A 26224-nucleotide genomic window follows, 5' to 3' on the forward strand; every position below is an offset into this window, starting at 1 on the left:
GCAGGTGCCAGGTACAGTGGTGGCCTGCCAATGCAAGGAGATGCAGGAGATCCGGGTTCAATCCCTGGGTGGGGAAGATCCCGTGGAGAAGGAAATGACAATCCACTCCAGTATTCTTGCCTGGAGAATCCCATAGACAGAGAAGCCTGGTAGGCTACAGGCCATAGGGTTGCAAAGAGTCAGACATAACTGAGCATGCAATGCACCTGCCATTTACAGAATATTAGTGAAAACATATGGTCAAACCAACTATTATGATACTGTATAAAAGGTACCACATAGGATATAGGCACACACAAGAGCTCAGAACAGGGACAGGGACTTCTTCATTAGTTGAAGAGGAGGGAACACTTCCTGGAGAGTGTGATCTCTCAATTTTGATGAACAATGTGAGTTATCTTATGAAGGTCAAATTTGGGATATGCCAAATATTGAGTGGAGTTATCAGATAGGAAATATAACAAATCTAATATCTAAATCACACAAGGCTTTAGTGGCAAAGCCAACCCCACAACTTGAATTCTGACTTCCAGGCACTGATCTTTTCATTTTATGCTGCTTGCTATTAATCACATGCTCAATATGTAGGGAAAGCCTAATGAAATAATTATTAGTAATTCAACATTACTAAATATTGCCAGGTACTGTTCTATATGCTAAGGATTTGAACAAATCTACACAGTCATTTGGGAAAGTTTATTAATACATTCCAGCAAGGAATTAATCTGGCTTCCCAGGTGGTGCTAGTGGTAAAGAAACCTCCTAATGCAGGAGACATAAGAAACGTGGGTTTGATCCCTGGGTTGGGAAGATCCCCTGGAGGAGAGCATGGCAACCCACTCCAGTATTCTTGCCTGGAGAATCCCATGGACAGGCTACAGTCCATAGGGTCGCAGAGTCAGATATGACTGAAAAGGACTGAGCACACACACACAAGCAATTCATTCCAGAAGAGTTGAATCATGATCCTCCAAAACTCAAATCCATCCAGAACCAAAGACATTATTTGGAAATAGAGTCGTTGCCAATATATTTAGTTAAGGATATCTACTCGAAATTACCTTGGATTAGAGGAGAACCTAAATTCAATGATCAGTGTTTTATAAGAGGAGAGGTCACAAAGAGACACAGAAAGAAGAAGGCCATGTAAAGACAGAGGCAGAAATTGGAGTTAGGTTGTCAGAAGCTAAGGAACACCAGGAGCTTCCAGACGCTGAAACAAGCAAGAAAGGACTTGCCACTAGAGGCTTCAGAAAGAGCAGGGCCCTGCTGACACCTTGGGTTCAGCTTTCTGGCCACAAGGACAAAGAGAATAAATTTTTGTTTTAAGTCACCAAGTTTGTGGTAATTTGCTACAAAATAGGAAATGAACACAACTACATATTTTTCTGAATTAGTAATACATTAATTAACTCAAAAATCAAGACTAGGAACTTCCCTAGTGGTCCAGCGGCTAAGACTCTGTGCTCCTAATGCAGGGGGCCCAGGTTTGATCCCTGGTCTGGGGATTAGATCCCACAGGCCACAACTGAAGGTCCCACAGGCCACAACCAAGACCAGGTACAGTCAAGTAAACAAATATTTTAAAAAATCAAGACCAAAATTGCATACAATAAAATACAATTGTATATAATACAATACATCCCACTCTTACCACCATTTGCCTAGCTCCTTTCCCACTCAAACATGTAACCTCTGAGTTTTCTGTATATTCTTCCAGAGTTCTATAATGCATATACATGAAAAAATAAAAACAAAACATGTTTCTCTACACAGACATACATTTTCTTTAAAAAACAAACAACAACAACAAAAAAAACCAGAAAAACCTGTTTGCATATTCTTTTTCACTTCCTGAGACCATGATTTGTTTCCCCAGCTAGGCTACAATTTCTTAAGAACACTATTTCCAATACAAGACTGTGGACTGTACATGCAGAGACACTTGACAAATGATAACCAAATCCTTCACTTGAGCACCTGGTCCTCAAGAGGAGTTTCATTTCCTTCCCTCCCATTGCCCCTTGGACATGGACTCACCAAGGTCACCAATGGTCTCTGTAGCAACACAATTTAGTGGGCTCTTATAAGTTCCTATGCTGCTGGACTTCTGGACAGCAAATGACACTAACTGCTCTTTGAAACATTTCCTTTCTAGGTCTTCCATAACATTACACCCTCCTGCTTTCCTCCCTCCTTAGCTATTCCTTTTCTACCCTTAGGGCTCTGCTAAATCCGCTTCCCAGTTTCTTCCTTTCCCCCAAGATGATTATATTCACTTTTGTGGTTTCAGTTCCCTTTTTTTATGCCAACAACTCCCCATTCTACAGCCAAACAACATATCTATCCATCCATCCACCTCAACACTGAATATCTCATAGATATTTCACATTCAACCAATATCTGCAAAGCATAAATTCTTTGTCTTTTTCTCTTCCCCAAAGATTCTCCTCCCAATTATTCCCCACCTCAGTGAATATCCTTCCTGCCACAGTGGCTACCTAGGGCAGAAACCCAGAAGTCTGACCCTAACACTTCTCTCTCTCTCATTCCCCACTCTCCCACCAAGTTTGGTTGAGTCTCCCTACTTGGTGGCTTAGATGGTAAAGAATTTGCCTACAATACTGGAGACATGGGGGTTCAAGTCCTGGGTCTAGAAGATCCCCTGAAGAAGGGAATGGTTACCCATGCCAATAGTCTTGCCTGGAGGATTCCATGGACAGAGGAGCCTGACAGGCTACAGTGCATGGGTCACAAAGAGTGGGACACTTTCATATTTTCAGTCTCACTTGCTAATTATCTCTCAAAATGGTCTCTCTCTATCACTAAGTTATGATGCTAGTCCAAACACTGTCACCTCTCCGAGGATTCCTCTGACAGTAATGGCTCTCTGCTTTGGCCAAACTGGATCATTCTAAAACACAAATCTGAGTCTGTCTCACCTCCTTGTAAAATCTTTTTATAGCTCCCCATTGCCTGTAAAAAGCATACCTTCCTAGGGCTTCCTTGGTGGTCTAGTGGTTAAGACTCCATGCTTCCAATGTAGGGGACTTGGGTTCAATCCCTCACCTGGGAACTAAGGTCCTACATGCCTGTGGTGCCAAGGAGAAGATTAAAAAAAAAAAAAAGCACACCTTCCTTAACCTGGTTTCAGGGTACAAGACCTGCTCTTATCCTGCTCCTTCAGCTTCCCCCACCACTATATTGGGCTTTTCACCTCCCTCAATTTTATGCTTCCACTTCAGGGCCAGAACACTTACATCTAGTAACAAGGTGTCTGGACTTTCTAGTTGTGCTGTACTTTCTTCATGACTCACTTTCCCCGTGTGTAAAATAAGGATAATAATGCCTACATCAAACTTTGCTGTATTAAATTTCTTAACATATGCAAAGCACTTCCAAGAGTGCCCACCTGGCAGTAAGTCCTATGTAAATAATAACTCTCATTTTCACACACGTGGTCGGTATTGAGATGCAATGAGAATTTCTGTGGGGGAGGAGAAAGATATTAAATCACCGTAAGCAAATATGATAAAAAGACAATACAAATACAAAGTAAAAGTAGAAAACAAAAAGAACATAGAACCTCAGTGATCCTTATTCAAAACAAATCCCCAGAAGCTTAAGAATCCATCACAATGAGTGGGAAGGGGAGATGATCCTCCATTCGGCAGGCGGCGCTGCAGCACTCCCCAGCTTGCGGGGATAACCCAGGGATGCTAGGATGCGCTACGAAGGTCACGTGCCCCTCATTTACCGCCCAGCGTTCACGCCTCGTCGCTCCACGTGACTCGCATTCTCGTGGATGATTGGTCTACGTGAGGCACGTGAGCAGGGCGGACCGTGGTGGGGCGGGGAGGGGGCGGAGCGGTGGGGCCGGGGGCGGAGCTGGAGGGGGGTGGTTCGGCGCGGGGGCCGTTGGCTCCAGACAAATAAACATGGAGTCCATCTTCCACGAAAAAGTGAGTGTCCACGTTCGGTGGGGAGCTGTCCGCGGCGTGGTGGCGGGCGTGGGGCGCGGCAACACCGCCTCCAGGGGAGCTGGGTGGGGCCCGAGAGGCCCCCATCCAGATCTCGCCGGCGGGAGGAGCTCCCCCGCGAGGGGAGCTTCACCGATGTCCCCATTGCACCCCAAGGCCCGTGCCCGAGGATCCGGAGGAGACCCGGTCCGGGGATATTTAGGAAGCCGGGAGGGGATAAGGGCCGGGCCGGGGGCGCCTCCGGGCACGAGAGAGGGGATGGCTTCAGCGCTTCCCCTCCACTTTCCGTGGGATTTCTTCTCCTGTCTCCCTCTCTCCGTCTCCCCACATCCTAGCTAATCACCTCTTGGACATCTCCCTCTATCCTTCCCAACTTCACCCGACTCTGCCAGTCCTGGTCCTTGGAAGAATTAACTTTTCCTTCTCTGGTCTCCTCAGTTCTATATTGGAATCTCCCATACCCTTAGATCCTTGTCCTGCACTGGGTCCGTAAGCCTCCCGAGGCTGGGACCTTGGCTTGTCCCATGGAGGGCGTGACACTTCAGCGAAGTGAAGTAGGAAACCCGGTGCGCCTCTGCACTGGGAAGTCGTCACAGGAGTTTGTGTTACGAGATGTTTGGGTTTCGTTTCTTTCGGTAGTGGCATCTTTCCGGATCAGGAGGCCAGCTTTCTTGTTAGGTATTAAGGATGGGCAGGAATAATGTTGTTGTTGTCTGCCTAGCCCATTGTGCTTTGATTCTTCCATGACTATGCACTTGAAGATTAATGTTTGTGGCATGTGGATAAACTCGTCTTTTTTCGCATACAATTACGATTTCATTTGAGTGTGAATGAAACCTTCCTCAGGTCGGCTTAAACACGTATCTTATTTCCTAGTAGTTTCATGTTTGGAACGAGTTGCTGCTGAGGCTGTTATTTAGTAGGAGCAAAGAGGTTTTGTTTTGTTAAATACTTATATATCCATTTTAAAATGCACACACACAGCAATCAAAGCAATAAGAGACAAAGGAAGTGCAGTATAAATTCAAACAAATTGTTATGGAATGCTTTTCTTTATAGAAAACATTTCAGAAAGTTTTTGTTTTGTTTTGTTTTGGTGGATGAGGAAGGACTCAGTGTTTGGTTATCACTAATCTTTTCAGTTGACTGACATATATGAATCTTGGAGAAGAAATTTAGTTGCTTGGCTAAGGAGGTTGGATGAAAAGAACCTTGAGTGGACAAATTTTTATGACTAATTTCAGAAGCTTTGCTGTAGAACCAGATATTTCCCACTGAAAACTTTAAATTTTTCCACATCACTTTTTGAGGACCATGCAGTGGTTTTTTTTTTGTTTGTTTGTTTTTTAAAAAACAGTATTGATTAGTACCTAGTCTGGTTAGATTGCAGTGGAGGTAACTGCTTAATTATGATATCAGAAGAAGTTGGACACTAGCCTAATGAAAATCCACTAAACTTAGAGAAGTCACCCTGAATTATCAGCCTGAATTTAAAGACTCTTGAAGAACACATTTACCCTCATCACCTTACATGTACTTAGCAAATGAAGACTCTTCAGGTTCTTCAGGCATAGTTCAGAGGTAGGGAAAGCACCTATAACCATAGGACCCGTTGCCCATTTTCTACAGAGGCCATTTTGGGGATGTTTGAGCTCAATATGACATTTTCCAGAGCACTCCCTTCCCCTGCTCCTCATATAGAGTCAGAGAACCAACTGTGGCCGATAGGAATCTGTGCATGTAGGGATGTCTACCTGCAGAGAACTTTGTAGTCACTTCCTCTTGGAGTTCTGATTTCCCCATTTTCAGAGTTGTCACTTTGAGTGCCCTTTAGTAAGTTGAAATGTAAACTCAAGAGTTGTTCATTGATATGTCCCCAGTGTCTGGCACATGGTAGGTGCTCAATAAAAATCTAAATGAATCAAGAGTGTTCCTTGAGCATCTAAGATGATATGGTGCTGTTTATCTAAACAGTTTTTCTGTAAATATTTTAGACTTTCCAAGTCATTTATGTTCTCACATATTTGTGTGTGTGTGTGTGTATCTGTATGCTTTCCCAACCATCTAAAAATGTGAAAATCATTTCTTAGCTACTGGTGCAGAGTGAATATGGCCCAAGGGCTAGAGTTTGCCAGTCCCTAACTTAAACCCTAATGCTACATGGCCACCTAGTACTGGTTTTTTGTTGTTTGGATTTTTTTTGGCGGGGGGTGGGGGGGTGGTGTCTGGTACCTGCTTTCTGTCTTTATCAGTTCTATTGCTGACTGCTCTCGGTGAGGTTATTTTTGTGCCATCTGAATTGATACTTTTATGCATTTACAACTGAGAATGATAACCGAACTTGTTGGGATTGTATTTAAAATTAGTGAAAATACTGGAAAGATGCTGAGCTTTGACTTTATGACATTCATGATGTTTTTGTTGTGTGAGAGAGAGACTACACTTTCCTAACCATCTTCAGGCTATTTGAGGTTTAAGAATCACCAAGTTCCAAATAAGTGGCTTAAGGAAGTGTTAATAGTACAAACTCTGCCTGGGTTTGAATACCACCTCTGCTGTTTGTAGTATCTGGTCACTGAATTAGGTAGCTCTTGAAGTGAAAGAGCGTATCTTAATAGAGACTTTTTTGTTATTTTGTTATTTGAATTTTTTATTAAGGATAACACATGTAGGGGCACAGCTCAATGAATTCTCATGAAATGGACACGTGTGTAAATAATATTTACATCAAGTAATAGAACATTTACCTGCATCCTATAAGCCCCCTATGTCCTCTTCCAGGATACCACGGCTCCCTCCACCCCTGCAAGGGTAACCTCTATCCTGATTTCTAACATCATTGGTTAATCAGTTTTGTCTGTTTTGAGATTTTGTAAATGGAATCATATATAGTATACTCTTTTGAGTCAAGTCTGGTGTTTAACACTGATTGAGTTACCCATTTTGTTGCAGGTAGTTGTGGTTAACTCATTATTATATAGTATTGTTATGTTATGTAGTTAACTCCTTGTTACATAATATGTTGTTATATAGTATTTCTTTGTGGCTATAACACAATTTAGCCATTCTCCTGGGAGGAGCCTTTGAGTAGACTCAATTTTACATAGTATGTTGTTATATAGTATTTCTTTGTGAATGTAACACAATTTAGCCATTCTCCTGGAAGGAGCCTTTGAATAATTTGCAGTTTGGTGGCCAATATAATAGGGCTTCCTTGATGTCTCAGATGGTAAAGAATCTGCCTGCAATGCAGGTAGACCCCGGTTTGATCCCTGGGTCTGGAAGATCCCGTGGAGGAGGAAATGGCAACCCACTCCAGTATTCTTGCCTGGAGAATTCCACAGACTGAGGAGCCTGGTGGGCTACAATCCATGGGCTTACAAAGAATCCGGTTGTAACTGAGCAACTCACTGTTACACAGTATGTTATTGTATAGTATTTCTTTGTGACTATAGCACATTTTAGCCATTCTACTGTGAGGAGCATTTGCATTTGGGTAGTTGTCTTTTGATGTACATCTGTATGCATTTCTGTTGCTTATGCTATGTACCTAATGGTGGAGTTGCTAGATCATAGGGTTGGTAGATGTTAAGTTGTAGTAGATACTCCAGATAGTTTTCCAAAGTGGTTAGACTAATTTATACTTTTGTCAGTAGTGTGGAACAGTTTTGATGTCTAATCCTCTCCAACATTTTAGTCATTCTGGAGTGTGTAGTAATAACATACTGTTAACATTAATATGCATTCCTCTCATAGTTAAAATGAAGGTGAGCCCCCTTTTGTGTTTTTTAATCCATTGGCTATCCTCTTGTGAGTACTTGCTTGTCTTGCCCATTTTTCAATAGAATATAAGTAGGACATCTGTTCAGTTCAGTTCAGTTCCGTCACTCAGTTGTGTCCGACTCTTTGTGACCCCATGGACTGCAAGCACATCAGGCCTCCCTGTCCATCATCAACTCCCGGAGCTTGCTCAAACTCATGTCCATTGAGTCAGTGATGCCATCCAACCATATCATTCTCTGTCGTCCCCTTCTCCTCCTGCCTTCAATCTTTCCTAGCATCAGGGTCTTTCCCTCCAACCTACATATTATTTGGTGGGAGGTGCTTTCTGGTAGTAGAAATACAGTAGAAGGAAAAAGAGGTGCAGACAAGTCCTCTCTCACCATCGTAACTATGATTTGAGGGGTAGATAGTGCCTTCTTTAAGTTCAAGCTGTTTATTCAGTACCAAAATAAGAAGATAAACTTGTCTCAGCCCCCTAGCTCACACTCAGACTGTCTCAGTGCTGCATTCCTGAATTTTGTTCCCAGAAAATTAAATCAGGAAAAAGATGTGTCTTGCATGGTGTTGGTCTTTGGGGTCAGATCTGTTGTGTGACATAGCTCAGAATAAATTGCAGGATGTCAGACAGGCTGGGTTAAAGAATAGACTTTTCTAGGGAAATGGATAACTTAGAGCATCAGGGTTTTTAGCAGGAGAAGGTATTCTCCCAACTGTCATTATCCCTTGGAGTCCAACCTGGCGCTGGGTGCACGGGGAGGGACCGCATCCACCCATGAGTCTCCCTTCTTATAGGGAAACAGGAGAGCAGCATTGTTGAGGGGAGAAGGGTGATACTCAGGCTACTTAGTTGAGGGTATCCTGGGTTTAGGTTTGGGTGCCAGTTGTGTGAGAAAGCCAGTTGCCAGTGCCCGAAGACCTTGGGGCTTGTGGAAAGTTGAATTCTTCCCACCCCCATAACAGGAAGCCAGTGATCCCACGGAGACCCGAGCTTGGATGCAGTCTCGTTGCTGCCTTGTCTAGAAGTGAGCTCCAAGCATGATTTTCTGAGCAAGGGATTTTCTGAGCAGTGTGTGCCTTATCTTTCTTTAAGAGAACCTCATTTTTTTTGTAGCTACAAGTCTCCATAAACATGGAACAGAATTTGTCTTACTGTGTCAGTTCTTGAGATTCATCTGTTCATGGATTTGAAATTCCATGAATGAACATTTAAATGTACTCATTAAATGAAGTACATAAACATCCCATGAACAAACATTTAAATCTTATTGAAAGAACAAATGTTCTAGGGATTAAATGTTCTTTTCAGCATTAGTAATTTATCATGGAATCTCCAAAAGTGAATTTATTTTAGCTACTGAAAATGAGGGAGGCTAAATGTTTATTGTAATTTTTAGTAAAATATAAGATTTGATATAGATGATGTTTGTTTAATATAAATCATTGTTTTTGACCATATAATTGATCATATAATTGTAGTTACATTAGTGGTAGAGTTATAAAATAAATGTTAGCAAGTGGAAACGCCCATACCTGGGTTATTCATGGTTTCTAAAGCTAAAACTGTTTGGTTTGGCTGTGTTAAGAAGTTAATGATTACATATCTCTTTGGAGAAGATATTGTACAAATCTGTTTTACAAATCACATTTGAATTTTTTCTTTTGGAAATATTAGCAAGAAGGCTCACTTTGTGCTCAACATTGCTTGAATAACCTACTGCAAGGAGAATACTTCAGCCCTGTGGAATTATCTTCAATTGCACATCAGCTAGATGAGGAAGAGAGGATGAGAATGGCAGAAGGAGGAGTTACTAGTGAAGACTATCGCACATTTTTGCAGGTACCGATTTTAAACTCACTAAATCATGCTTCTTAAAAAATGTGGGTAGTGTTTAGAAAGAGATGAGCTTCTCTTCCAATGGGGATCTGACTTGTTAATTATAACTCAGCTCTCGGCTTTGTAGATGGGAATGCACAAGATGTTATTTTAAATACGCACACTAATGACACTTTACTCTTCTCTCCCGACCCTTAATCCCCGCCCCAACCACCTCTCCAAATTCAACAGCAGCCTTCTGGAAATATGGATGACAGTGGCTTTTTCTCTATTCAAGTAAGTAGTCACAAGCATGTGCTAAGTGTTGTTTATATCCCAGGCTCTGAGTTCAGGGTGTGCTTTTCACAGACTTTCATAGTCACTTTATTGATGTGACCGTCAGAAGTTCCTCCAGTACATTGAGTATAAAAGTATATGATTATCCTTTAGAATACTAGTTTTCTATATAGATAAACATGAAAATTAGGACAGTAGATTCTTCGTTTTAGAGAAGGCCTTCCTTTTTCAAAGGAGGTTGGTAATTTGAATCTGTGAGCTAATAACTGTAATTCCAGTAAGTCACAGTATTTCAAAGGCTTCCCTCATGGATCAGCAGTAGAGAATCTGCCTGCCAATGAAGGAGACGCAGGTTTGCTCCCTGGGTCAGGAAGATCTCCTGGAGAAGCAAATGACAACCCACTCCAGTATTCTTGCCTGGGAAATCCCATGGACAGAGGGGAACCCTTTGCTAACCTTGCATTTAAATCAGCCTACCAGGATTGGATTCCTTCATTATGGTCTGTGGCTTTCGTCTTTTCCCTTTTTTGGAACTTATCTCTCCCCTTGAATTCTGTGGGTGAATATATATATGATACTCGGGAGACTGATTCTTTCATGTGTGGATCTTTCATTCCATTCCTAACACCTGTGAGGTGTATCCAGAGTTCTTCAGAACCTCTCTTGGGGGACCTGCAGATATCTCTGTATGTGTTCCCCTGTTCCGTCCTCCTGGACTCCTCGGTCACCAGCATTTCCAGCCAGGGCTTCACTGTGGATGGTTACAGGTAACAGCTGCTATTACCTGCTGTTACAGGTAACGGGCCCAGAGCAGGGGCCTGAATGGGCTCAGCGCTTGCCATTTCCTGTTTGTGCAGTGGGCACAGATCATTCACTTTTTGTCTATACTCATGCCTGCTTCACTTGCTGCTTTGTTGGATACCTTGGAGGGTAGGTGGTGAATTTTCAAAAATTTTCCTTTTTTTTCCTCCTCAGTTTGAAATAATCAAGTGTATCTTTTGGTTTCCTACAAATCACAAACCCACGATAAAAGAAGTTTAGACTTGATGAAAACTTCAGTTTAAATCCTCAGAAATAACTCATTTTAATAGATGTAAAATTATCATTATTCCGTATAGTAAGTTGACTGTCAGTTTTCTAAAGCAGGACTCATAGTAGCCAAATGAATGCAATGGACTTGCTTTAAGAGTAGCACTAACTGGATGGAATATACATCTAGATTTTGGAGGCAGTTCTATCTAGGACATGTATGGTTCTCATACAATTCCAGAAACTTGGTGTAAAAGGTACTCTTTTAAATGTTATGTCTATATTGTTATATATGGATATTTGATGTATATAGTGATATATCCACATGCACACACACACACATACACACATGCATGTGCACTTTAAAACCCGTAGCCTACTGGGGAAATTTATCTATGAACTAAAATTGTTTCTACAACTAACATGCCTTAACACTACTTATTTGGAATTAAAAAAAAAAAAAATTTTTTTTTTTTTAACAGGTTATAAGCAATGCCTTGAAAGTTTGGGGTTTAGAGCTAATCCTGTTTAACAGTCCAGAGTACCAGAGGCTCAGGATTGATCCCATGTAAGATTATTTTGCTTTTCCTATATTTGATTTTTAAATTTATACTTTCTTAAAGGGGAAAAATAAGTCTGGCCTGCTTTTGTTGTGATAGTCCCCATTTTATCCCCTCAGGTGTTCCTGGTTTGCCTTTCGGGGCTGTCTGTGAACATCTGTCCCCGAGCCTCCCTGACCCCTCCACGTGTGGCAGCGCAGAGCTGATCCCTGAATGGGGTGTGGTGCTGTTGTTTTTGTATGGCATCACCGATCTCCAGAGATTTATACTGTTTTGTAATTCTTAAAAAATCAGTGATTCTTAAAACTGTAAATATAATCCGAAGTCATCATAGGTCTTGTATAGTATTTTCTAATTGACAAACTAAATGAATATGATTCTAATATTTCAGCTTAATATTGCATATGTGCTTTTTCCTGTTTCTAGAAATGAAAGATCATTTATATGCAACTATAAAGAACACTGGTTTACAGTTAGAAAATTAGGAAAACAGGTAACTCTTCCCCTCCTTGCCTGTCTTTTTTCTCATTCTGTACCTCATTTGCAACTAAAGTGTAAGGGATTGGTGCCTTAAAGATGAAGAAACTCACCAGTAATGCGTATTTGTGGCCTGGTTACAATCTAGATAGATAGGACATAAGTAAAATTCTCTATTTAAGACAAGACAGCCATATTTAGACATAAGTAAGTTTTTATGTGACAAAGATGTTCTGTCAGCTAACTTCTATTTTTCTTAGGTTTGTGTTAAGCATAGCAGTGTCACAAAGCCTGAAATAGTGTCCAGTATGAATAAAAATTTTCAGCCAATTTGTTTTAGCTTAACAAGGTTATTCACATTCCAAAATGCCATGTAATACATGTGTCTACATAAATCATTTCTATTAAAAAAAAAAATGGAATGTGTCTTGAGCAAGGTTTTTATAAGATCAAGAAAAGTACCAGAAGTGTTATTTTTAAAAATAATTACCAGTGGTCTTTGTATACCCAATACCATTTTTGAGACAATTTTTAATGTCCTTTTTCTCAGAATTTTGACTCTTTGAAAGAGGGTTACTGAAAACAGATGAATGTAATGAAAAAGAATGAATTATTGATACATGCAACAGCGTGGATGAATCTCAAATTAATTATGCTGAGTGAAAGAAACTAGACACAAAGTACTATATACCATAGAAAAGAAAAGAAGAAAGTGAAGTTGCTCAGTTGTATCCGATTCTTTGCGACCCCATGGACTGTAGCCTGCCAAGCTCCTCCCTCCATGAGATTCTCCAGGCAAGAATACTGGAGTGGGTTGCAGTTTCCTTCTCCAGGGGATCTCCCAACACAAGGGTCAAACCTGAGTCTCCCACACTGCAGGCAGACTCTTTAATGTCTGAGCCACCAGGGGCTCATTATAGTGTTCCATTTACATAAAAGCATAGAAAATGTAAACTAATCTATAATGACAGTGATTGCCTGGATGAGGGAGGCAAGGAGCAATGGATAAGGAGGATTACAAGGGGCACGGGAAACTTGGCAGTGACAAAAATGTTCACTTTCTTGGTGGTGGTGATGGTTTCACGGGTATATACATATGTTAAAACTTCAAATTGTACACTTAATATATGTGCAGTCTATTACATTTCAAGTACACTTAAATAGAGCTGTTGTGTTTTTTTTTTTTTTAAATAAGCCAGTATGAAACAGAAAAGGAAATTAGGAAAGAGTACATTGAGTTAAATCAATACAAGATAATTCTGAAACAAAAGCCCTACTATTTTAAGTTTGCTGCTTAGAAGCAGCTTCATCTTAAATGGTCCCTCCTGGGTGGCAAAGAGCAAGTAAGTAAGTGTGGTTTGGTGCAGGAGAGACCCACCCAGGTAGGAATCAACCCTGGGAAAAACCAAGGCAGGACTCTCCCAAGTGTGTTTAACCTAGGGGTTTTATTTAAATATATAAAAATATGATCAGCTGTTCTTCACTTTCAAGATATGAAGTCTTAGAGTCTGGAATTCCTTTGTATTGATTTGCATGTAAACTTACATTATTATTTTGAGAAATTTTGTAAATGTTAGTTCTTCAAAATTGAATTTACACATTTCACATTATCTTTGACAAACTCAGCTTCCCTGGTAGCTCAGATGGTAAAGAATCTACCTGCCATGCAAGAGACCTGGGTTCGATCCCTGGGTTGGGAACTGCTGGAGAAGGGAATGGCAGTGCTGGAAATGTCAAATTATGGCTTATCATCTTTGGTTCTAATTTATATTTTTGATTAAAATTGTATTTTTCACTATAGACTCTTGTCTGAGGCCCCTGTGTAAAGAAAAAGATGAGAAAAATAATTATCATCTCTGGTAAAATTCACAAAAAGCATTTGGTGATGGTGCTGACAATAACTTCTGAAACTGCTCTATCTTGTGGGTTAAATTAGGATGCCCATGAAATAGTGAACAAACGATGTTAATTACATGCAGTAGTGGTTTAGTGATCTTTTAAAAATGAGTTGGTGATTAAAAATTCTCTTCCTGGAATGTCTAGCCTTCTCACAATTAAAATATTTTGACCAAAATTATCAGCAGTGGGAAAACTTCATAGTTGTCATTTTCCTTCCACATCAATATAATGTGATCGGGGTTTTGTTGGACTGTTCCTTTGAAAAAGATTTAATTATGGCTACAATAAGGATACTTTCAAATACTATCAGTTTCTTTTCTTTTTTGAAGGGGGGATTTAAAGTTTATGACTTAAAGCAGACTTTTAAAACATTTAATAGTGATAAAATTGCAACATTTTATTTCAGTTTTTAAAAATTGTATGATTTGGAGAAGGAAATGGCAACCCACTCCAGTGTTCTTGCCTGGAGAATCCCAGGGACGGGGGAGCCTGGTGGGCTGCCGACTCTGGGGGCGCACAGAGTCGGACACGACTGAGGCGACTTAGCAGCAGCAGCAGCATGATTTAATTACTTTTAAAAAATCTTAATTTGACATGTTTCAGTGTTTAAACAGTCTTACTAAGTTTAGATGGGTTATATCAGTTCATAACATGTGAAACTTATTACTTACAATGTGCACTAACTTAAATATTGACAATTTGTCTTCCAGTGGTTCAACTTGAATTCTCTTTTGACGGGTCCAGAATTAATATCAGACACATACCTTGCACTTTTCTTGGCTCAGTTACAACAGGAAGGTAAGTAAAGACTGAACACTTTTTATTATCTTTTGAAGTAGCTAAATGAAACTGTCTCACTAGAAGTGAGTATAGCAACTGTGTAGCAACCGTCTCAATAGAAGTGAGTATGGCTAAATAAAACCTTCTCTTTAGATATAAGCGTAGCTAAATGAAACCATCTCTTTAGAAGTAAGTGTAACAATAGTGCTTTTGTGACAGAGGCAGGAAAATAATCTTTGTTTTACATGGTGAGCTTTAGGCTGTGATTTGAATCATCCTGCTCTTTCACTTTTCACTTTCATGCATTGAAGAAGGAAATGGCAACCCACTCCAGTGTTCTTGCCTGGACAGTCCCAGGGACGGGGGAGCCTGGTAGTCTGCCATCTATGGGGTTGCACAGAGTCGGACACCACTGAAGGGACTTAGCAGCAGCAGCTCTCTTGGCATTCTTGCTGACACCTGGCCCTCCCCTAATGAGGCTGATTCCTTTGCAGACCTTCTATGTTATGGCTTTTTTGTCTTCCAGACCCCACATACCACAGAGCCAAGGGGAAGCTTAGGTATTCTTGTTCATCCTTACCCCTTTTGGGTCACTCTTCTTCCCTAAAAACTGCAGCTCCTTTGAAATATATATCACTAGAGTAAAGTCTGCCCCTTGCTCTTTTGCAGTCTTTTAAAGTCTGATCTTCCTTCTTTTCCACTGAAGATTTAAGATCTGACTCACTATCATGGCTCTACTTCAGCTCTTTTCATCATTCTTGGTGATTTCTACTACAAAAATCAGTCCAATCCAATCTCTTGCTTTTTACTTTCAAAGATCATTTTTTTCACTCTTGCTTGCCATTACTAGTAACTGTACCACCTTCAAAGTCTAATTATAAGTGTCCTATTCTTAGACTATTGTCTCCTATCTTTATACCATATTCTCTCTGGTTTTTTCCTTTGTAACAATTCTTTAAACCATATTACAAGCCTAAACATTCCCCTTAGGTCCTTACTTCCTATATTACCCCACCTGTTTTCTGTAATCATCATTATAATTCATTATCATTCAGTGGTTATCGCTATAACACACTGTTGCGCTTCTCAGCTCCTTTCTCTTTCGCCCTCCATCATACTTTTATGACAAAAATCCCAACCCTGGTTAAAATCCAGTCTTGGACTTGTCCAGTCCTTCTCCATCAGAGCAGTTGAGCATGGTTAAAGATACAATATAAAATATGATCAATTTTGCTTTAAGTTTAGGATCACAAATTTCTAATGAGCCTTCAGTGCTACTTGATATCCTTACCACATTCTTGCAGTAAGCTCACCTACCACTTCCCAGGATGATGATTGCACAGCTTCTCCCTTCAGACCTCTCACCATCCCCTCCCGTTTCCTGACTCCTAGCTTATGGCCATCCTTTATATTCTACTATGGAAACAGGAGCAATTGAAAGAGAACATCCTCATTCTTCTATCAGCGGATCATCACCCTGCTTCTCTCTCTCCTGTGCCTTTAGCCTGCGAGAGCAGGTGAGCTGTTCCCTCTGGGAACACTGTGGGGCTAGATCTCAGCTCCTCCCACGTACTCAGGATCTTTACTCCTGCTTTTGTTGCCCTACTCTCCTATGTGGTTTCCCGCTTTTATCTTATTATTCCTACTGTAGAGAAGTAAGCTCTTTCTCTCCATTGATTAAAAAGAAAAAGCTGCTTTTAATGCCAGGAAACTCCAGCTGACTCCCATTTTTACTTTCTCCTTAGAATCATCTCTAGTGTATTGTCTCCTATGCACGAACTCATTCCAGTTACACTGTGGTAACCAACCTGTCACTGAAAACCCTCTTCCCAGTGTCTCCAATGACCTCCAATTTGCCAATGCCAGTATTCAGTTCTCAGTCTTGCTTTGACATCATCTTTTTTGAGAGTATAGTTTAGTATACCCTCCTTTAAAGAGAATGAAACAAAATTTTGTTATCAAAAGTTTCAAACAAGTATAAAAGTATAGAAAACAATGTGATGGACCCTCATGTACCTTTTGCCAAACCTCAGCAAATATCTCATGGCCAGTCTTATTTTACCTATACCCTACCCACTTCTGTTTCCAGTATATTCTAAGAAAATACTCATCATCTTAGCATCTTTGTAGATTTTTTAAATTAAAATCTTTAAAAGCAAAGACTCTTTAAAAGTATACATGTAGCCACTACACTCTAATGACATATAAACATTTAATTACAATTCGTTAACAGCACCAACTAGTCAACTCAAATCTCTCATTGCCTGTTTTTGTTTTGTTTTTTTAAGAGCAGTGATAGCTTAGGTGAACAGTATGTTCTGTTTTTTATCTCCAAAGAAGAGAATTTAGCATCAGGACTAGAGACGATGCTTCAGGCACTCAGAGCTTCCTATGGCAAAAGTTTTATGACAGTGGAAAAGGGTTAGGGAAAGCCTCTGACATGAACAGCAGAAGAGGGCAGAGAGTGCCCCACTCACTAGTCTTCAGTCAGCTCAGTCGCTCAGTCGTGTCTGACTCTTCGGCCCCATGGACTGCAGCACTCCAGGCTTCCCTGTCCATCACCAGCTCTCGGAACTTGCTCAAACTCATGTCCATCGAGTCAGTGATGCCATACAACCATCTCATCCTCTGTTGCCCCCTTCTCCTCCTGCCTTCAATCTTTCCCAGCATCAGGGTCTTTTCCAATCAGTCATTCAAATCAGGTGGCCAAAGTATTGGAGTTTCAGCTTCAGCATCAGTCTTTTCAATGAATATTCAGGACTGCTTTCCTTTAGGATTGACTGGTTGGATCTCTTTGCAGTCCAAGGGACTCTCAAGAGTCTTCTCCAACACCACAGTTCAAAAGCATCAATTCTTTGGTGCTTAGTTTCCTTTATAGTCCAACTCTCACATTCATTCATGACTACTGGAAACACTGCAGCTTTGACTAGATGGACCTTTGTTGGCAAAGTAATGTCTCTGCCTTTTAATATGCTGTCTAGGTTGGTCATAGCTTTTCTTCCAAGGAGCAAGCGTCTTTTAATTTCATGGCTTCAGTCACCATTTGCAGTGATTTTTGGAGCCCCCCAAAATAAAGACTGTCACTGTTTCCACTGTTCTCCATCTATTTGCCATGAAGTGATGGGACTGGATGCCATGACCTTGGTTTTTTGAATGCTGTTTTAAGTCAGCTTTTTCACTTTCTTCTTTCACTTCCGTCAAGAGGCTCTTTTGTTCCTCTTCATTTTCTGCCATAAGAGTGGTGTCATCTGCATATCTGAGGTTATTGATATTTCTCCCAGCAATCTTGATTCCAGCTTGTGCTTCATCCAGCCCAGCTTTTCACGTGATGTACTCTGCATATAAGTTAAATAAGCAGGGTGACAATATACAGCCTTGACGTACTCCTTTCCCGATTTGGAACCAGTCTGTTGGTCCATGTCCACTTCTAACTGTTGCTTCTTACTTGCATACAGATTTCTCAGGAATCTGAGAAACCTTGCATACAAGTTAGGTGGTCTGGTATTCCCATCTCTTTAAGAATTTCCCACAGTTTGTTGTGATCCACACAGTCAAAGGCTTTGGCATAGTCAGTAAAGCACAAGTAGATGTTTTTCTGGAATTCTCTTGCTTTTTCAATGATCCAATAGATGTTGGCAATTTGATCTCTGGTTCCTCTGCCTTTTCTAAATCCAGTTTGAACATCTGGAAGTTCACGATTCACATACTGTTGAAACCTGGCTTGGAGAATTTTGAACATTACCTTGCTAGCATGTGAGACGAGTGCAAATGAAACTAAACAAAGTTAGTCTTAGGCAAAATAGAGTGTCATAACAACTCAGCGTTTAAGGGGGGAGAAAAGTGTTATGTGACTAAGACAAAGGAACATAGGAAAAAACGTTTGTCCCTTTCTCCTCCTCGAGCGCCCCAGATCCCTTTCTCCTCCTTGGGAGGAGATTCCTTGTCATCCTACCTAAGAATTAAATTCCTCAGTAGTCTTTTACAATTTATTAATTTTTTATTTTTGGACGTGCTGGGTCTTCACTGCTACTTACGGGCTTTTGCTGGTTGTGGCGAGTGGGGGCTGCTCTCTAGTTACCGTGCACGCCATTCTCATCGCATGGCTTCCCTTGTTGCAGAGCACAGGCCCCAGGGCACGTGGGCACAGTAGTGGTGGCTCACAGGCTCAGTCGCCGCATGGCGTGTGGAGTCTTCCTGGACCAGAGTCTAAACCCGTGTCCCTACATTGACAGGTGAATTCTTTAGTACTGGGCCACCAGTGAAGTCCTCTAATCTCCTTTTTGATTCTTCTTTTTTTTTTTTTTAGTATAGTTAAACCAGGTTGAAATAAGGGTCATTGATTGCATTGGATTGCTGTGTCTCTAAAACCTATCTATTAGTTTCTTCTCTTTATTTTTTTCCTCATTCTTTTGAAGAAAATGGGTCATTTGTTCTGTTTCTCACATTCTAGATTTTACTTATTGCATACTTTTTTTTTTTCCCCCCTGAGCCCTTGATGAGCAATAGACTGGTCCTTAAATCTAGAGACTTGATCAGATTTAAGTTGATTTTGGGAGGACAGAAGACTCTTCATGGATGGTGTGGCACTTAATGTCCAGTTGTCTCTCTTTTTTGATTTGAGTAGCTGCTAATAATAAATGCCTAGTCTGTTATTTCATTAATTAGATTTCCATCATTTCTTCATTTATTAGCTGGAGGACTCCTATACAAATAGACTTTCCTTCATCAACTATTTGGTTATCTTGAAGTATATAATTCATATAGAAAAAGCAGGATAAATATTTCTTGCCTTTTATCAGTTTTAAATATTTGCTCATAGTATCTTGTCTCCAAAGGTAACCAGTTGGTTTGTTTCTGTACTCTCATTGTAAACTAATCTATTAAAATCATAGTTCAGGGTTCCCCTGGTGGCTCAGTAGTAAAGAATCTACCTGCCAGTGCAGGAGACACGGGTTCCATCCCTGGTCCAGGAAGGTCCCACATGCCGTGGGGTAACTAAGCCTGTGTACCCCCACTCCAGTACTCTTGCCTGGAGAATCCCATGGACAGAGGAGCCTGGCTGGCTATAGTCCACGGGGTCGCAGAGAGTCGGACACGACTGAGCGACTCACCTTGTTCTTCTTCACCACAACTCTTGAGTCTATGGTCTAGACTTGGAACCACAACTTCTGAGCCCATGAGCTACAACTACTATAGCCCATGCTCTAGAGCTGGTTCTCCACAACAAAAGAAACCAGTGCAATGAGAAGTGTACACACCACAACGAGAGTAGCCTCTGCTCCCCAAAACCAGAGAAAAGCCAAAGCAGCAACAAAGACCCAACACAGCCGGAATAAATAAACCATAGTTCATATGTTTTAGTCTGTTGTAATTACTGTTGATACTCAATATTGTCACATCCTGGATGAGTGGGAACCTTTTGAACTTGACTCTCAAGCTTTTGAAATGACCACTCTAGCCTTTTGAAGCCCTTTTTAGGCCATATAATAAGAATTTTCAGTCTTGTGTATTTCCTTCCCTTTTAGTAATGGTGATGCAAGATCACAGTCTGTGCACTGGTATGCTTATTGCTACTAGGTTGGTTATCATGTAGGTCTCTCCAGTTTACATGTAGGATCATTATGTTGTAATGTCTTTGATTTTATATACTTTTATCTCTTTTCTTTTATGCCTAAAACCTTTGTCCCTAACTATATCTTCCCTTTCTGAAATACTGTCTATACTACTCTTCCAAGACACTGTGCCCTAGTTTACTTCATATCATATTGGCTGCTTCTTTCAGATGCCTTTTGTGGATCTCTATCTAATGAAGTGACCCAGAGTCAGTCTTGGACAACTTCTTGACTGTGTGCCATCCCGTTATTTTAAATATCATCTCTAAATAAAGTCTATCTGCCAGTAATTCCTTAGACTTTTATCTTTTGCCGAGACATCTACCCTAAACACCAAACTCCTAACTTTCTCATCTCCACTCAGAAGTCCAGAAAGCATTTCAATCTGAATAGGTTTACAAAAGACTCATTTTTTTTTTCTCCCCATACTTGCTGTCCCTCAGACTTTCCATTTTCATAAGCCCCACTCTTCTTGCACATTGGTTCCTACATATTACATTGAGAAGGCAGCCTAGAGTAGTCTTTTAAAATATAATGCACATTGTGGTATACTTGTACTCTTCAACCCTTCAGTGGCTTCCTAGCACACTTAGAATGAAATCTAATCTTGAATAAAACCCAAGATCCTCACAATGTCACCTCTGTAAAAAGCAGTTTCTGCCCTTCATGATGCTGTTCATGGAATAGCATGGGGAGCTAACATAGTGTCTCCACAACCTAGACAACAGTTTTACTGGCATTAAACCTGTTCAACCATCTGAACTCTGAGTATACTTGTCCTTGTGAAAAAAAGTGTTAAGTGTGTTATGATTTACTCTTGAGTTTTCCATTAATAGGCCTTTTAATCTTTTTTTAATTTTATTTTCTGTTAATGCTCATAAAGAATATCTATAATAAGCACCAAAGTTGAAGAAAATTCATGGTAGAAAAACGAAAATTGGTCAAAATGACTTACGTATAGCCCACCCTTATTCGGCTATTGTATGGAGTAGCCAGCTGGGAAAACCTTGGCTTTCCAGAATTGTATTAATTAAAAAATTACATTGGACGAATGTAATTTTTTCAAAATACGAACCACATCTTCAGCACCTTGACTAGAATTTCCAGGTCCTGTTTTTAGTTAGAAAGGGTGTGTGTCAGGGTCAGCTATTACACAGATGACTCACTTTACCTGTATCGCAGATTTTTACACACATCCTCTGATTGTATCCTCAAACAGCGCTCTGCAGAAGGTACAGCATAATCTGTTTAACAGTTGAAGAAATCAAGACATAGAGAGTAAAGTGATCAAGAGAGGCAGTTAGGCAACAGAAGCGCCAGGGCACTGAAACCCGGGCTGTCTGCGTGCACACTCCTTGCTCTTCCTCAGTCCTTTCGTTGCCGTTCTGTTGTCCCTTATGGAGACATAGGTCCCTTATGGAGACATACTTGGTCAAGCACTGTTTTAGTATGTTTTAAGTATATTTCCATGAAAAGTGAATGTAAAGTTGCTCAGTCATGTCCAACTCTTTGCAACCCCATACAGTCCATGGAATTCTCCAGGCCAGAATACTGGAGTGGGTAGTCGTTCCCTTCTCCAGGGGATCTTCCCAACCCAGGGATCGAACCCAGGTTTCCCACATTGCAGGCAGATTCTTTACCAGCTGAGCCACCAGGGAAGCCTCTTAATTATTGCCCCAGTCAGATTCTCCACAAATTACTAAGCACAAATTAGGTATGTTTCCATGTTCTTGCTTAATTAGAGCCCTTTTCAGATTCAAATACTTCTCATAGTCACTCTGTGAGATGGCTCTTCCCATTTTACAGGTGAAGAGGCTTAGAGAGACTTCCTTGGTTGTCCAGTGGTTAAGAATTTGCCTTGCAATGAAGGGGACATGGGTTTGATTCCTGGTTGGGAAACTATTAATAAGATCCTACACGCAACCGAGCAGCTAAGCCCACATGCCACAACGAAAGATCCAACTAAGACCAATTGAAGAAATCTATGTATATGGAAGTGAGGCTTAAAGACCTTAAGTAATTTGTCCTAGGCCACCCCACTGGTAAGTGTAAGAACCGTTATTTGGACCCAGGCCTTCCTCACTCCTTGGTCTGCGGGCTTCCTGCTGTTGTGCTGCCTCTCTATCTGCTGTCATTTTCAATCAATTTTTAATCACTTGCTGGCTCTTGTAGATAATTTTTGCCTTTTTTTTTTTAGGTTACTCTATATTTGTTGTTAAGGGTGATCTGCCAGATTGCGAAGCTGACCAACTTCTACAGATGATCAGGGTCCAACAGATGCATCGACCAAAACTTATTGGAGAAGAATTAGCACAACTTAAAGAACAGAGGTAAAGCTGGGCTTGTAGTGTTGGGTATATGATAGTATTTCATTACGAGAATTAACTTTACATGCTTACATTGAAGATGTGGTCCTTTTATTGTTGGTGGGGTTTTTTTAGACCTTTCTGTTTAAGTGTAGCTTATTGGTTTAACTTTGGATCAGTTCTCTGAATTATTTAAGTGTACTTCCCAACACAAATTCATATCACAATAGGACCTTTGTATGATTAGACGTTATCTGCAAAAAAAAGTGTACATTTTCAACTTACATAAACATCTTTGGTTTATAAATGTCTCTATAGCTAAAATAGAAGAACGGTCTGCAGTTATTATTTGTGCTTTTATTCTTTAGAGTCCAGAAAACAGATCTAGAACGCGTCTTAGAAGTAAATGATGGGACAGGAATGTTAGACGAGGATGAGGAGGACTTCCAGAGGGCTCTGGCACTAAGTCGCCAAGAAATTGACATGGAAGATGAAGAAGCCGATCTCCGCAGGGCCATTCAGCTCAGTATGCAAGGTATGGACATTCCAGCACTTACTTTATTTGTTGTTGAAGCAATTGATTTAGATCATTTTTAGTTCTTCTGGAAGTTAATATACTATTGGTAGAAGTTCTTTGACAGTCACTGCAGAAGCAGTAGCTATGTATAATCAAGTATTGTTTTTTTAGATATTATTTAATACAAATAACTTTTGGATATTATTTAATACATATAACTTTTTATGACTTGTGTTATATTAGGACTAGTTATATTTTTATTTCTGGTCATTCAGTTTGGTTATAATATTGTGCAAACACAGTACTAAATGGAACTAATCATTGTGAGGTTAGTGGACCCTTGCCCAGACCAGCTGTTTAAATGCATTCTAGTGGCTATGAAGGAAGGTCTGGACAGAGACTATAAACTGATTTTACAAAACTCTGAAACTTACTGGCAGTGGAACTTTTAGCTTAAGCTCACTTTGGTGGGCTCACTCTTTTAGCTCACCACACCTCTTCCCCCACCCACTCCCATCCCTCTCCCACCCCAGGGAATCCAAGTGGAGGGAAATGTCTGGGACGCTGCTCAAAGGGGCTTACTTAAAAAGTGTGACGGGTTTTCTTTTTGGGGGGAGTTGTTTTGTTTCTGTCTAATGTGAATTTGCCTTTTACTTTCTAATGAAATTACTCATCAATTGAATTCCTTAAGGATCTAAATAAAATTGGGTTTCTGTTAATATGAAGATTATCCTTTTTATGCTATATTTTATCCTGAACTGCTCATGCCTCCTGGCCACGTCTGAGTACTCTGTATGGTGCACAGGCCCATTTTGGATTAGCAGAGTCCTGCTAGGTTAGCCCAGTGGTGGACAGACACCAGCCTTATTAGTTTTAGATATTTTTGTGTACTTTACTCTTCTTCCCATGTCATTTCACAATTTGTGCAGAATCTGATTGGAGCAATAATTTAGTAAGAACACAGAAACATACTTAAGTTGTGTCAGTACCCAAATGTTTGAAGATAGAGGAATACACAGAATGGGTTTATTTTACAATCATCCACTTTAAGTTACTTCTAGGAATTCTGTGCCTTCAAAAGTGTAGATTGATTTCTGGGACTTCCCTGGTGTGGTACATTGGTTAAGAATCCTCTTTGCAATGCAGGGGACATGTGTTCAATCCTTGGTCAAGGAACTGAAATCCCACATGTCTCAGAGCAACTAAGCCCACAAGTGCTACAACTACAGGGTCTGTGTGCCTCAAGCAAAGATTCCCCATGGTGCAAGGAAGATCCCACGTGCCATAGCTGACTCAATGCAGCCAAATAAATTAATTAATTAATTTTTAAAAAGTGTAGATTCATTTCTAATAAGAGCAAGCAAGTGTGGTGCTAGTTATTTCTCCTACCAGATGGTCGTTGAGCTTACCTCATGTCCACTCTGTCACAAATGGTAGTAGGTGTGGTTGCAGTGGACACAGGTTAGATTGAACTACCTTATTCTGATTTTCCCTGAACCTTTCAGAGACTTTCTTACATTTACAGAATGGTACAGAATAGTTTTGAGAAGAAAACTTTTTGAAACCTCCTTCACCTGGTATAAACACGTCATGACTTGGTAAATAAAACTGTTTTTTGTTGTGTTTTATTTGGTTTTCAGGTACTTCCAGAAATAGATGTCAAGATATCCCACAGACATCGGGTTCACATCCTACTTCAGAAGAGCTACGGAAGAGAAGAGAAGCCTACTTTGAAAAGTAAAGTAGTTGGTACCATATTAAAACTGCATATTTTCTATTTATCTTGGCTATTTTGTCTATTTGTAGACATATAGCTTTGACCTAACCATTTATTTTATTTAGAATTCTCTCCTTTTTAAAGACTGACTAGTGACTGACCCTATGAACATTTGAATGTAGTTTTTAAAAATTTATAGCTAATAAACTGAAATCAAATATAGTTTTAGGAGAAAACTTTGCCTCAGTACTAATTAAATTTTCATGAAATAGGGTGAAGGAAGTCTTGTAAAATTTCAGTCATCAAAAGAGAAATGGAATTGGATCAAGGCAAGAACAAAGCCCTGTGGTCCTTTGAATATACTTCTTGGTTACCTGACCAACCCTACAAAGTTCTCCTGTCAATTAATAGGAAAAACACCATTTGTCATAGAACACACTCTCAAATAGCGCTGGTGCTTAACCGCTCTGCTCGTTACCACACTGGGGGGTGCCACAGGCCCATCAGCATCGGGGCCATGAGAGGAACTGTAAATCTCAACCATCAGCTCCTAGGACCTAACTTTGTGCCAAGCTGTATAAGTGCTCTCAAAATAGAAATTTCACCCATATCATTATCCTTGCCAGTAACCATCATTCACAGGTCTTCATCCCCTTTTCTCTTTTTTAAAGATAAAACTCCATCTTACCATCAGAAGATCTCTAATAGATGTTCACATCCTCTGATCCCAGCTCAGAGAACTAAGGCAGTGGCTGAGTCTGGCCTGTTATTTACTATATTTTCTCAATTCTAAGATGCACATATTTTCACATTTCAACATCTCTGCAATGCGGAAGACTCTTACACATCATATTTGGTAGTACTTTAGCTGTATCTAAAATGTTGGCGCATTTTACATTGGATGGTGTAATGAAGATAATATTTACCTTGTTTTCTGTTTTTTTTTTTAAGTCACAACTCAGAAGTATATGAAGGAAAGTTCTGATCAACTGACATCCTCTTAATGTGAGATATTTCTAGTCTTTATTCAGTGATAGATTAATGGATTTAACTCTGTATAAAAATCTCAAAATAGTGCTTATTAGTGCTTGTCACTCCCTTTACAATTTTAAAATTAACTTTTTTATTTTTTAAATATGATAAACTTCAAATTTATGTGCAAGTAGAGAAGCTAGCATAAAGAACCCTGATTTACCTGTTGCCCACATGTAACAGATACCAGCACACTGGCCATCTTGGTTTTTCTGCCCCCGTCTCCCATGCTGTTTACTCTTGTACCACCACCCCCCACCCCAGGGTGGGGTTATTTTGTAATAAATCTAAATCATAATATTTCATCTGTATTGATTTTCATGTCTGTCTCTAAAATACATGGTTTTTTCTTAATATTACCAAATGCTTTTGTCACACAATAGTGGAATAAAGATCACATGATAATTATTAATGGTAGTTCT

The 26224-nt window shown here is 40.2% G+C and overlaps 1 protein-coding gene across 2 annotated transcripts in view; it reads left to right on the top strand.

Annotated features, from left to right (window-relative positions):
* Positions 1–3866: 3866 nt before the first annotated feature.
* Positions 3867–26224, top strand: part of ATXN3 (ataxin 3) — a 44347-nt gene continuing 21989 nt past the window's right edge. Inside the window, exons 1-9 of one of the 2 annotated variants that reach the window (XM_043434350.1) lie at positions 3867–3962; positions 9436–9600; positions 9829–9873; positions 11385–11470; positions 11889–11955; positions 14549–14636; positions 22428–22560; positions 22905–23071; positions 24694–24790. In XM_043434350.1, coding sequence (XP_043290285.1) covers positions 3939–3962; positions 9436–9600; positions 9829–9873; positions 11385–11470; positions 11889–11955; positions 14549–14636; positions 22428–22560; positions 22905–23071; positions 24694–24790 — 872 coding nt within the window. In that variant the 5' untranslated portion in view covers positions 3867–3938. The remainder of the gene's footprint in view (positions 3963–9435; positions 9601–9828; positions 9874–11384; positions 11471–11888; positions 11956–14548; positions 14637–22427; positions 22561–22904; positions 23072–24693; positions 24791–26224) is intronic. The other variant, XM_043434352.1, reaches the window with a different exon arrangement.

This window comes from Cervus canadensis, chromosome 17 (genome assembly GCF_019320065.1).
Source record: "Cervus canadensis isolate Bull #8, Minnesota chromosome 17, ASM1932006v1, whole genome shotgun sequence".
NCBI classification, from domain to species: Eukaryota; Metazoa; Chordata; class Mammalia; order Artiodactyla; family Cervidae; genus Cervus; species Cervus canadensis.